This window comes from Oryzias latipes, chromosome 9, assembly GCF_053564925.1.
Source record: "Oryzias latipes strain Hd-rR chromosome 9, Olatipes_Hd-rR_3.1".
Classification (NCBI taxonomy): Eukaryota; Metazoa; Chordata; class Actinopteri; order Beloniformes; family Adrianichthyidae; genus Oryzias; species Oryzias latipes.
In genome coordinates, this window is record NC_136245.1 from 18587360 (window position 1) to 18600876 (window position 13517).

The window sequence follows — 13517 nt, forward strand, 5'->3', positions numbered from 1 at the left end:
ATGTTTACCTTGACATTTAATAGCAAGAATACTCAATTTATCATTATGTATAATGACAAATTTATCTAAGGGTTTTGGACTTTTTTCTTTTAGGTCTCCATAGATTACATGATTGTGAGTGGTGAAGGACTGGGCAGTGCCACTCCAACTGTGGATTTTCTGGACTTACAGCCAGTCAGAACAATTCGGTTTCCTCCATTTGTCTTTAAAACTAGCCTCTTATTCAACATTAGTGATGATACCGTGCCAGAAATTGCAGAATCCTTCCATGTGGTTCTGCTGGAAGATACTATCAGAGGAGATGCTGTTTTAGTTTCACCCAATTCCGTGCTGGTAACCATCGAGCCCAATGACAAGCCTTATGGTGTTCTATCAATAAGCAGCAGCGGTTTCATCCAGCCGTTCAGGATCAATGAAGATCTGACGCAAAGGTTACATTATTAACATTGACATCAGCAAAAATGCAAACATGTTGAGGTAAGCAACAACAAATTAAATACAGAATTATTACTCTTTCAGATTTGATGGTATTGTCATTGTGAGAAATGGAGGAAGCTATGGAGCTGTGTCTGCTAACTGGTCCATCAGCAGAAACTCCAGTAATGGCTCATCGGTGTCAGATGATTTGTCTCCAGAGGTGGGGACAGTGAAATTTGCTGCTGGTCAGGTGACGGCTGTGATTCCGCTGAGTATAGTGCAGGATGATCAGCCTGAAGAGGCAGAGGCCTTTGTTTTCAAGTTGTTGCCCAAAACTGTAACTGGAAATGCAGAGGTCGACGAACCAATGCAGGTCAGTAAAGCAGAATATTTCATTTGGAGTGTTTGTGAGTAACAAAGCGACTGCGCCACAGATATTCCTCCATGTGTTGTACATGTGTCTCCCATATTTAAGCTGCTATGGCAAACTTTGCACAAGCGCCATAGGTTGACCCCTTAATGTGCAACTGCTCTGTGGGTGTTCTTTTAATGTGGCTGGGTCCAAACAAAACAGTGACAGCGGGCACGCCCTGCCTCTTCTTTAAAGCGTGGGTAAAATGGGAGACAGTTTTTTTATTGCATTATCTGTATCAAAGCTTCTTTAAAGTGTGAAAGAAGGGAAGCAGATGTAAATCTGATTTATATTGAGGGCATAAAAGGCGCCATAAATACTCACAGGGCTGCTTCCATTCTTACATGTATGTATGTATACTATGTATGTACGATAGGGTTCTTTGAACCATTTTTTCTAAATCAAGGTTTCTGATCAAAAATGTATCCAAAAAAATAAACCTGACTTAACATTTGGAATCAATAGTTTTATTAATTTATTGTTAGGGTTGTGTCAGACATGCACCAGACCCATTTTCTTAGGAATGGAAGAGAACATGAAATGAATGAAAGAATCCAAACACAGACAACCAGGCTCGGTGGGAGATGATTATAAAAAGCAAAACCTAAACTATAAAAGCAAACATTTTAAAATTCTAAAAAAAGTTATGCCAAAAGTGGTAAAAGCTACCAGATCTGGCAGTAGCATACAGAAAACCATGGGGTTAAATAAAACTGAGGAGTAATTAACTGAAAAAAAACAGCTGAGTAATTGGAGACTTGAATCTGGTGGGCTGTTTGAGAAAACAGAACATAACTTAACAAAAACACAACAAAGGGGAAAAAAACACAACCAAAAAAAAAGCAAAGATCCTCACACATTCAGATTTCAGTGAAAAATTAAAGAGCCACCATCCGACAAACATGGAAACATCTCCACCAATCATACCAGAGCTAATTAAAGAGGATGCCACTCTAAAGTTATCCTGTGGCTTTACTTTACTACCTCCGATTTCACATATTTCATTTCTTCTGTCACTGTTTCACCTCCTTATTTTTCTTTGTGTGAGTAAAATACTATCACAGCAACACCCCAGCTTTTAAAATATTACAATAACTATTGTATGCCTCTCATGTAATCTGTTAATTTGTCCCACTCTTTTCTAGATGGTTTTCTTCATCCAGGACAGCGATGATGTCTATGGCCGTTTTCTGTTTGACCCAGCCAAAGAGCAGAGCATCCAGAGCCAGCCTGAGGGGCGATTCTTGTCCTTACATTTTGTGAGAAATGGTGGCACGCTTGGTGAAGTGTCTATGGCCCTTACAGCCCTCTACATTCCCGCTGGTCCAGTAAATCCAGAACTGGCTCGGGACCAGGTTCTAAATGTTAGCAGGTCTATTAATGTGGTGTTTTCCCATGAACGGGCAGCCCATGTGATACTTCCTATCAGGAATGATGCCTTTCTGCAGAATGGAGCTCATTTCTTTTTACAGGTAAAAAAACTGTTAACAAGTAAGGTTGGTTTGTTATTTTACTCACATGATGCAAAGAAATGTTGATACAATCAAAACTAAATTATTTTGGTAGAAGAGACAGTCACTTTCTGTTTGCTCTTGTGGCTAAATTAAGGCAATCCAGACTTCAAGTACCTCATTTGCATGTGTGAATCGTTAGACACTGGCACTGAGGTCTGGCGTGGTTGTGAGGGTTTTTCTCAACTGTCCAAACAAACATCAGCAATCCCCAAAAGTGAGCAAATTGTACTTGAAAGGCCTTCTTGAGACTCTATACAACCACATCATGCTTTCAACTCAAATACCTAACCGCGTTTGCACAAAAAGTCAAATTAAGTTGGAAACCTCTCTGCTTAGAAGATGTATAAAAATTAAATATGTGTGAATTTATTTACCTCTTAGAATATTTCTTACTATTTTTCGTTTTTTTTCTTTTAGTTGGAATCCCTGGAGCTAGTTGACATCAGCCCCTTAATTCCTTCCAACAGCCCAAGGTTTGGTGGACCTTTAAATTTGACTTTGACTGTCACGCCTGACATTGCTAACGGAGAAATTGGCTTCATAAGTAACACAACAGTTGTGCTTTATGAGCCAGAGGACACAAATAGCAGTCTGGTAAGGAATAAGCCCAGTTTTAACAACAGCCTTAAAAACGTTAGTTCTTGAATGCAATTATTTTAAGCCACCAATTTGTATGATGTGTCTAGAAAAAATGTAGTTGGGAGTGTTGAGATTTTTTCTACTGATGTCCGGTGCAGGTTAGCCTCCATCTTCGGCGTGATGGAACCGACGGGAAAGCTTTGGTGTTCTGGAGTATTCAGCCAACTGGAGCCAATCGTGCAGATGTCACCCGGAGTGACCTGACGCCATTCAATGGATCGGTTGTTTTCCTTTCAGGCCAAAGTGATGCCTTCATCAATTTAACTGTGTTGGCTGACAACATCCCGGAGGTTAATGAGACTATGTTGCTTACACTAGATAGGTAAGAAACAGTTACAAAAACATGAGATTATTCAGTCTAAACCTGGCAGAAGAAATTTTGACAAAACAGTTCACATGTACAGGGAAGTACAGACTGTCTTACAATGGATCCCTAATCATAAATGATTTTGGTGAAAGTGAACAGAGGGGTTTCAGCTCTCATCTTTCACTTGTAAAATGTGTATGTTTGTACATACTTTTATGAGAACAGTGGTTTTCTCTTCCGTCCACTCCTCCCCTGCAGGGTGGAGACTGCACGCTTTATAGTGTATTTTGGGTAAGTGGAGAGTGGAGTGAACCTGGGTTTTTTGAGGGGCTTGAATCAGCTCTTTGTGTTTTAGAGCAGGACCTACTTGAGTTGTTGGTCAAAATGGGGACGATGGCCACAGCATTAGAGAAGGAAATCTGCATTGACATGGATAAAAAAAAATCCACAAAAGAAAGTAGATTTTTTGGGTTAATGGAGTATCTTGTTTATGTGTTCTTACTCCAATTAACCAGACTTGATTGTGTGGCCTTTTTAAAGAATTTCCTGTTTGCATGCATTCAGCACCTTGGCCGTGATTGGAGTACTCGAGTCTTTGTATGTCACTTCTTTGTGTATTTGCATGCTTGGCTTCAGTTTTCTCAGCATACACACACATACACACTCTTGTGGAGCTGCTTAAATGGTGAAATTATAATTGACTGCAATTAAAAGTGAACATGTGGAGGTAATAATGTCAGACAAGGCAATTATTGCATTAAGAGCATAAATGAAAGCGGAGCAAGTTATTACACATTTGACCTAATATTCATTAAAAACTGCCATTTGGTGTTGCTGTTTGTACAAAATTAAGCCCAAAAAGCTTAACAATGGAATTAGAAAAAACTTGCAATTAACTTTTATTTTTGCTTCTTCTGTATAATTCATCTTTCAGGATAAACATTATTTTTAAAACATTTTGTATGTGTGACTGTGTCTCCCAGGAGTAATGTGGATAATCAGATCTTGAAAGCTGGCTTTACCAGCAGAGAGATGATCATAGTTGAGAATGATGACCCAGGTGGTGTCTTTGAGTTCTCCCCATTCTCCAGGGGCCCGTGGATCATCAATGTATGTACAACTCTTCTGCACTTTTGCTCTGCCTTTTCAATATTTGATGTACATTTGTTGATCGGTATTTTGGCAGCTTTAAGCTACATGTATGTTCAGAAGATATCAGAAAGCCTCACATTTTTGTTATTTAGCTAGAGCATGTAAACACGGCTTGTCCTATTTAGTCATTTATTGTGTGTGCATTTCAAAACCCAGGAGGGGGAGGCTGTTGAGCTGCGCGTCGTCAGAACTCAGGGACAACTTTTGAAGCAGCTGGTGCGATATGTTGTTGTACCTTCTGGCAGCGCTGAATTCTATGGAGCTACAGGCATTTTAGAGTTTAAACCTGGAGAGCAGGATGTGGTGGTGGCTCTGGTGGCGAGGCCTGATGGTGTGCCTGAGGTAAGAGTGCCTTAGTCTTTTTGTTTTACTTTAAACTATTTTATAATTGTCCCATGAATTGATGTAGGAGCTGTATAAGTAGGCATCATGAAGAAAACTTTTTTTGTTTTGTTGTAAAAGTGTGTGCCTGACTTTTTGCATGCCTCTGTTCTCATGCAGCTGGATGAAACGTACTCTGTGATACTCAGCAGCTATAGCACGCCACCAAGTCGTCTAGGCAACCGCAGAGAGGTCAACATCACTGTGAGAAAAAATGACGACCCTTTTGGAGTTGTTGAATTCCCGTCCGAACTAAAGGAGACCATCGACGAGAGTAAAGGGGAGATTAAGCATAAAGGTGCTTGAAGTAGCGGTGATACTTTTTAATTTCAAATGGTATCTCATTGACACCCAAACATACCGAACAGTAGTGAGAATGTGCACAAGAGGACTTAAATGTTAACAATTACAAAGAAAAAGCATCTTATTTTCCATTTGTGCTTTAATTCAATTCAATTTTATTTGTATAGCCCAAAATCACAACAACAGTCGTCTCGATGGGCTTCGAAGTAAAACATGAAATCAAAAGGATCACGAATACAAAGAGTTCAATAGAAAAATACTAAAATGAACTAACAAACTGACTAAGCTATACTGGCATCCCTGCCCTTAGACCCCCCTTCGCGGTAAGGAAAAACTCCCAAAAAAACCGGATTCCGGAAAAAACGAAGAAACCTCAGGGGTGCCCACATGAAGGAGGGATCCTCCCCCAGGACGGACAGGCGATTTACCAGAACTCTTAGAGAAGAATTAACTTATCTAAATCTACAACTACATATATAAAAGTCCAGCAGACGAGCTTCATCCAGCCGTGGTTGTGGGGACAGTCAAAGGCGCGAGTCGAGCCGGAGACAGGAACCACAGCCAGGTGTAGGAGCAGGAGCAGAGACGAGGTACTCGGTCAGGTACAGAGCAGAGACGAGCCAGAGATGAGCCAGAGGCAGGATCCACAGCCAGGTGTAGGAGCAGGAGCAAAGGCGAGGTAAACGGTCAGGAACAGGAGCACGGATGAGCCAACTGGAGTCTGGAAGCACTCCCACTCCCCAGGAGGGGAGAGGAAAAGAGGGACAATACATGAATCGCACTGCACCAAACAGAGGCATGGAGAACTAAATGATAAATTATGATCAAGAATAGAGGAGAGGAAGGGTAGAAGTAAAAAAGGAAAGAGGACAGAACCCCAGTGCACCATAGTTACCCCAGCTTCAACTTCTAGCAGCCTTTTAAAAGAAATAGTTATTATTAAGTTTAATTTAAACAAACTAACATTAAGTTAAATAATCTCTGAATACTAACTAGTCTGACAATAAGCCTGTCCAAAGAGGAATGTTTTCAGTCTAGCTTTGAATGTAGAAACTGAGTCGGCCTCTCTTACATGAGCTGGGAGTTTATTCCATAAGGCAGGGGCTTGGTGGCTAAACGCTCTACCTCCAACCGTACTTTTACTAATTCTAGGAACCACAAGCAGTCCTGCATTTTGCGAGCGAAGTGTTCTGATTGGTTGGTAAGGGACTATGAGGTCCTTAATATAGGACGGGGCCATTCCATGTAAGGCCTTATAGGTTAACAGGAGGATCTTGAACTTAATTCTAGAATCAACTGGGAGCCAATGGAGCGAAACTAACACAGGAGTGATGTGATCTCTTCTGCTAGTTCCAGCTAACAATCTAGCTGCTGCGTTCTGAACAAGCTGGAGACTTCTTAAGGAACTCTTAGGACACGCTGCTAACAAGGAGTTACAGTAATCCAGCCTCGACGTAACAAATGCATGGATGAGTTTTTCAGCATCACTCTTAGAAAGTATATTTCTGATCTTAGCAATATTCCGCAGGTGAAAAAAGGCAGTTCTACACGCCTGAGATATGTGAGCCTTAAATGATAAATCCTGGTCAAGTAAAACCCCAAGGTTTCTATCTGTGGAATTGGGGGCTATACTTATACCATCCAGGGAGACTATCTGAGCAGACAGAGCATCTCTGAGGTTTTTAGGACCAAGTATAATGACCTCAGTTTTTTCTGGGTTCAAGAGGAGGTAATTAATTGTCATCCAGGTCTTGATGTCACTGATGCAGGCGTTCAGTTTCTCTATCTGGTCATTCTGGTCAGGCTTCATGGATAAATACAACTGCGTATCGTCGGCATAACAATGAAAATTAATGCTGTGTTTCCTGATTATGTTTCCTAGGGGTAACATATAAAGCGTAAACAGGATCGGTCCCAAGACTGAGCCCTGTGGGACTCCATAGTTGACTCGAGTGCACTGAGAGGAATGGCCATTTACATTAACGAACTGATACCTATCAGACAGATAGGATTTAAACCACTGGAGAGCAGATCCTCTGATCCCTATGTCCTGCTCTAATCTATGGAGTAAAATACCGTGGTCGATAGTGTCAAAGGCAGCACTGAGGTCCAACAGGACCAGAATAGAAAGTAGTCCCTTTTCTGAGGCCAATAACAAGTCATTAGAGACTTTAACTAGTGCAGTTTCCGTACTGTGGTGAGGTCTAAACCCCGACTGAAAGTCTTCAAAGTGGCTGTTGTCCTGTAGGTGGCAGTAAAGCTGCTTAACTACAACTCTTTCTAGGATTTTAGAAATAAAGGGCAGGTTTGATATCGGTCTATAGTTGGCCAAGATGCTAGGATCCAAACTGGGCTTTTTCAGAAGAGGTTTAACAACTGCATATTTAAAAGACTGTGGCACGTAACCCGTTTCCAGAGAGGCATTTATCATTGTTAATATGGGATCATTAATTAGGGGAAAAGTTTCTTTAAAAAGTCTAGTGGGAATTGGGTCTAACAGACACGTTGAGGATTTGGAGGACGTAATAATTGATGTTATTTCCGCTTGATCCACAGCAGTGAAGCAGTCTAATGTTACAGAGGTTTCTATGGATGCCTCCATTTCTACCGCTTCAGCCTGTTCTGGGCTGATAGTAGGAATAACTTGATTTAACTTATGTCTAATATTTGAGATTTTACTATCGAAAAATGTAAGAAAATCATCAGAGCTGAGAGAAACAGGAACATGTGGTTCTACTGAGCTCTGACTGCGAGTTAATTTAGCTATAGTGCTAAAAAGAAATCTTGGATTGTTTCCATTCTCTGATATTAAGGTTGAATAGTACTGGCTTCTAGCTCTACGCAGAGCTTTTTTATAATTTAATAGGCTATGTTTCCAGATATCCAGAGACTGCTCTGAACCGGAGCGGCGCCATTCTCTTTCCAACTTACGGGTTTCTCGTTTAAGAGAACGTGTTTCAGCGTTAAACCACGGTGCTACTCGTATTTGTCTGACGAACTTAGGTTTCAAGGGGGCAACAACATGGAGTGTACTCCTGAGGGCTTGTAAGGCATCATTAACAAAGTGGTCATTTATACTAGGACTGATACTATGGGAGCTGGTCTCAGAGTATTTTCTCAGAATATCACTAAGTACTGGCTGAACTGTGTGTTTAAACTCAGACACAGAACGGTCAGTTAAGGTTCTTCTAAGTTGTTTCTTATTCACTGGGGCAGAAGGATGTTCCAGTGTAAACTGGAAGGTAATCATAAAGTGATCAGAAATGATGGGGTTAAGAGGAAGGACACTCAGCTGGCTGATCTCTATACCATGGGTTAGAACAAGATCCAGGGTGTGCTTATGACAGTGAGTGGGTTCATTCACACTTTGGGTGAAACCAACATCATCTAATAAAGCTGCAAAAGCCTTTCCTAGGCAGTCACTGGGGTCATCAACATGAATATTAAAATCCCCTAATATTATAGTTTGATCAGAATCTAAGACAATAGTCGATAGGAAGTCGGAAAACTCAGTTAAAAATTCTGAATATGGGCCGGGGGGGCGATAAATAATTATGAGTAAAACAGGTTTTCGAGTTTTCCTGTTTGGGTGACTTAAAGACAATATGATGCTTTCAAATGAATTATAAGCATTTTTAACTTTAGGGCTGAGAAGTAAGCTAGACTGTGATATTACTGCCAAACCACCTCCTTTCCCTGAAATCCTGGATTTCTGATAGTTAGCATAAGTGGGGGGGGTTGCTTCATTCAATCTAACATAGTCATCCTGATGGAGCCAAGTTTCTGTTAAGGCTAAAAGACTAAGATTGTTATCAATGATTAACTCATTGACTAAGAGGGACTTGGAGGAAATGGATCGAATGTTTAATAAACCGCATTTAAGATTTTAAATTTTTTAAGATTTTAAACTTGCATTTAAGACATTCAAAACATTTAAGATTTTAAACTTGCAGAACTTGACTTTCAAATTGACTGAACCTATGAATGCATCACACACTTTTGTTTTTTAAGGAAGCAGCTATTTAAAAAAAACTGATCCTAAAATAATGTGAACTTAAGTAGTGAGACACAAAAACACTTTTTTAGTGACACAAGCCAATGTAAGCTTATTCAAAGAGCTTTCTGTGCTTAGACCATCACGGCCAATTCTCCTCCTCTTTCAGCTGTGTACCCTGTTGTAAGGAACAGGGGCCTTTTTGAAGAAGTCTCGGTTTTGTGGGTCTTGGAGCCAGCCCTGACAAAGGATGTCAGCCCCATCCAGGGAAATATTACTTTCAAAGAAGGAGAATCTTTGCAAAACATCACCGTATTCTCTGTAGCTGATGAGGTAACATTTTAAACTCAGAATCTCATGTGGCAACATGTCTTTTCTCTTGTTTTTGTAGTTTTATTTTTTGTTTTATTTCTTAGATCCCAGAGGACATGGAGAATTTTACCATCTCTCTGGTAAATGCTACAAATGGGGCTCGACTGGGAAACAACCTTATTGCCAGTTTAAGGATAAATAAAAATGACAACCCTATATACTTTTCTGGTAAAGAGATTTGTCCTTTGAGTTATTCCTTTTTTTTAAACTACAGTACTTCTGTCCTGTATCCATCAATCTTCTCCATCTTCTTTCTCTCGCTACAGAACCTGTCGTGGTACATGCTCGGGAAGGAGAGGTCATCCACTTCACTGTTCTGAGGGACGGTAAAACTGATTATAAGGCAACAGTTATGTACCGAATAGAGCATGGCGGCACATCCCTAGGTGACTTCACTGTGCTGACTAATGACACACTGTTGGTGTACAACCTGGGTGAATGGATGAAGAACATCACTGTGGCTGTTGAGGATGATGACACACCAGAGACAGATGAACCTTTTTACATTGTTCTGTACAATACCACAGGTAAAAATATTGAGCTTTATATTTTGCTTACATATCAATAGTGTATTTTGATTGAAAGTACAGTCATTTTAAATTGAAATCAATGTCATCTATTGCTGAACTGCATGTCAACGTTTAGGATATACTAGTTTGTTTGTTTTTTAATCTGGTGCACAGCTTTGCAACCGTTTTCTCATAACGCATTCAAGTAGGATCTGGTGCGTCCCAATCAGACTATAATTGTCCATTTTTAGTGAACTCTTCACTGATTTCTGCAGTGTAGATTGACATGATTTAATTTATCTAATGTATTACCTTACATTATACCATGGTCCAGGAGAACACTCGATTCTGATTGGATGCTGGGTGTGCATTAAAAAGTGATAATCCACAGTGATAATACACACCTAAGAAAGAAGTTATGGTCACATAGCTTAAATGTTCTATATCCCTGCCTTGGCTTCTTTAAAACAAAGTTTAGCTTCATCATCTGGACATAAAAACAAGCACTAAGAGGTGAAATTTCTTTCTGAACTGATGCCTAATTTAACCTGTTGTGATGACCAGCATTTATATAGATTTCCTTTGCCGCTGCAGTCGAGGTCGGTGCCGACTAAGCTGTTTAAGCAGCTGCACCACGTAACAAATAGTCCACTTTTTGTGAAAAATTGATCTAAACTGAACAAATAACAAGAATAAAGTACTAAAAACTGATTGAATATTTATTTCTATTGTAAGAGACCATGGTATAAGTGGATTAATAGCCATTAACCCCTTACTTAGCTTGAAGCATTAAGGGTTTGCGTTTAAATATCCACTCCAATTAAAATCGTGTTTTATGTTCTTGTGGCCTTTTTCTGAATATGGAGGACCTTCATAAAGAAAATTATGCTTAAAATTGTGTTTCTGAGTATTTCTTTATCTAAATTGTGAATCAGGAGCAGATGAAAAAGTGTCATGGGAAAAAGCTTTTAACAGCTCCCTGCTCCGCTCCATTCAGATGTATCCCCTCATAGACAACTAGATCCACGTACGTTTTAGTTTTTCTCACATCTGACTCAAAACTGTACGGCTGCATAGCTCTGATATTGATTGCCATTTATGTTGAACCAGTAATGTTAGGTTGGGGTTGTGAGGGACTGTAAGCTAGTGGGAAAGAGTGTAAACAGATGGATTGTGGGAAATACGGGGTGGGCTTACTTTGCACCAACAGTTCCACCCACAACTTAGAGGGGAATTCCGAATGAACACCTGATGTTCTGCAGAAAGTATGTTCTAGAAAACGACACAGGCTTTTAAATTTTGCCTAAAAACGGCACAATCATAATTTAAAAAACCACTGGGAACAGTTTTACAAAAGATCAATTTCAGATGTTTGGAGTGGGACGTTATGGTCGGTAACCTTAAATGTTTAAGAGTTAATCAAATTTGACACCATTTGCCTTTCTGGCTTGATTACCAGTAAATTTTTAGGGTTGTGACATCTAGCGTGTTGTCTACTATTTGCCTTAGATAAAAAAGTCTATCTTTGTTGAAGTAGTACTACTTTAGTAAACTGCACCGCACACTCTGACTCCTATTTAAACATTTTATTAGATGAAAACTTTAAAAAGTAACATCTGCTTTAGTTTTAAGTTTAGTTTTCTCAACAAAAAGACAATTTTTTTTTGTTTCTACAATGGTGTGGTACTATTTTAATCAGATGATATGTATGTGTACATAGGAGATGCGGTTGTGTATGGAGCAGACAAAGCAACCGTAGTAATTGAGGCCAATGACGATGCCAATGGGATTTTCTCTTTGGAACCTATAGAAAAACCAGTCGAAGAGGGCAAGGCAAATAGTTTTAAGTAAGAAAGATTTCTTCCTTTTATGTTTCTTAAAGCAGATCTTGTTTACTCAAACACAAGTTTTTTTATTAAGTTTTGTTTTGTGCTTTTTTTTCTGTCCATTTTAGTTTGAAACTTAACTGTTCTTTGGTAAATGCAAAGCAATGTTTCTTTCTGTACATTTATTCATGTTGTTGTTTTTATCTTTAGTGTACTTCGAGCGAGGGGTCATTTTCGTAATGTGTCCATCCACTGGAGGCTGTTTGCCAATGACTCTGTGACTCCTCTTAACGAAAACCAGGAGTTCATAAACACATCAGGCTTCATCACTTTTACTACAGGAGAAAAAAGCAAGCCTATTATTTTGGAAGCCATCTCAGATAAACTGCCAGAGTTTAATGAATTTTTTGTGCTCAGGCTGATAAATATCTCTGGTGAGTTTACGTTTTCCTTTTTGACTGTGAAGAAAACGTGAATTTGTGTTATAATTGAGTGTTTGGCTGTTCTTCTGTGTGGTTACAGGCGAGGGTGGTCAGCTTTCAAACACTTCTTTAAATGCTTCTGTGCTCATCCCATTCAATGATGATCCTTTTGGCGTCTTCGCCTTCGCTGACTTTAACCTGGACCAAGAAGTTGCAGAGGATGTTCTCTCTGTAGATGATACATCCAATTTTGCCCCTTTTACCATTTTGCGACAACAGGGCACATTTGGTGACGTTCGGGTGTCCTGGGAGATCGTATCTGAAAGCTTCCCCCAAGGTCTTCCCCTCATGGATGATGTGTTGCTTTTAGCTTCTTTCCCAGATGACGTTGAGCTCAGGCCTCATTCTAGAAGACACCATTCAGCCACAGACACTTGGTTTTTCTCAGGGCTTCCAGGAGCATATGGAAGCATTAAGCCTGAAGATGCTCCTGCCTCTGTTGGCAACTTCACCTTCTCTGCTTGGCTGGTGCCTAGACTGAACACTGATGGCTTCATAGTCTCCAAAGGAACCAAAAATGGGAGCTTTCATTACGGAGTGAAGTTGCACACCAATGAGTCACATGTCACAGTTATGTTGTATTATACAGTAAAAGGATCAAATAATACCCAGGTGGCCCGGGCCACTGCTGAGAAGTTCCTGGAGGAGAACACATGGGTACATATCATTATAACTGTGGATGATGGGATTATTGAGTTTTTCTTGGATGGAATCTCTATTCCTGGAGGCTTGAGGAGCGTCAGAGGAGAAGGCATCAATGATGGTATGCTTCTTTTTAAAATCTTTTGGTTTTTTTTTTTTTTTACCTTCTTTTTGTAATGAATGGTTTAAGTAATTAATATTTAGACTTATTTAAAGGTTACAGCAGTACTAATAACTTTGAAACATGTAATTCCTGCTTCTCCGATAGCTAAAGGGATTTATCGTACATTGATAGTTGTAACTCTGCAGGTTTATTTTAGCAGAGAGCTATGTTCAAGACCTCTGGATTAAAAAAAGTTGTTAAACCTTATATGGATCTTATTTCAGAATCCGAGAAATAATCCAAAATTAGATGTGAACATTTTTACTTTTAATACTATTTTTATGTTTTAAAGAGACACAGGCTATTGGTTTCTATAGATTAAATTAAAAAAAAAGGAAACACAATGGACGCAGAATAAAAAACAGAACAATGCTATTAATATAGATTTTTCTCCACTAAATTTC

The 13517-nt window shown here is 39.6% G+C and overlaps 1 protein-coding gene across 2 annotated transcripts in view; it reads left to right on the forward strand.

Moving 5' to 3' along the window:
- The window catches only part of adgrv1 (adhesion G protein-coupled receptor V1), a 95465-nt gene that overhangs the window by 15828 nt on the left and 66120 nt on the right, over window positions 1–13517 (forward strand). For both annotated transcript variants that reach the window (XM_011479300.4, XM_078952851.1), the window contains exons 8-21: window positions 94–431; window positions 520–790; window positions 1975–2301; window positions 2761–2937; window positions 3081–3304; window positions 4273–4399; window positions 4598–4783; window positions 4943–5120; window positions 9289–9452; window positions 9536–9659; window positions 9758–10018; window positions 11721–11847; window positions 12037–12260; window positions 12349–13071. In XM_011479300.4, coding sequence (XP_011477602.1) covers window positions 94–431; window positions 520–790; window positions 1975–2301; window positions 2761–2937; window positions 3081–3304; window positions 4273–4399; window positions 4598–4783; window positions 4943–5120; window positions 9289–9452; window positions 9536–9659; window positions 9758–10018; window positions 11721–11847; window positions 12037–12260; window positions 12349–13071 — 3451 coding nt within the window. The remainder of the gene's footprint in view (window positions 1–93; window positions 432–519; window positions 791–1974; window positions 2302–2760; window positions 2938–3080; window positions 3305–4272; window positions 4400–4597; window positions 4784–4942; window positions 5121–9288; window positions 9453–9535; window positions 9660–9757; window positions 10019–11720; window positions 11848–12036; window positions 12261–12348; window positions 13072–13517) is intronic.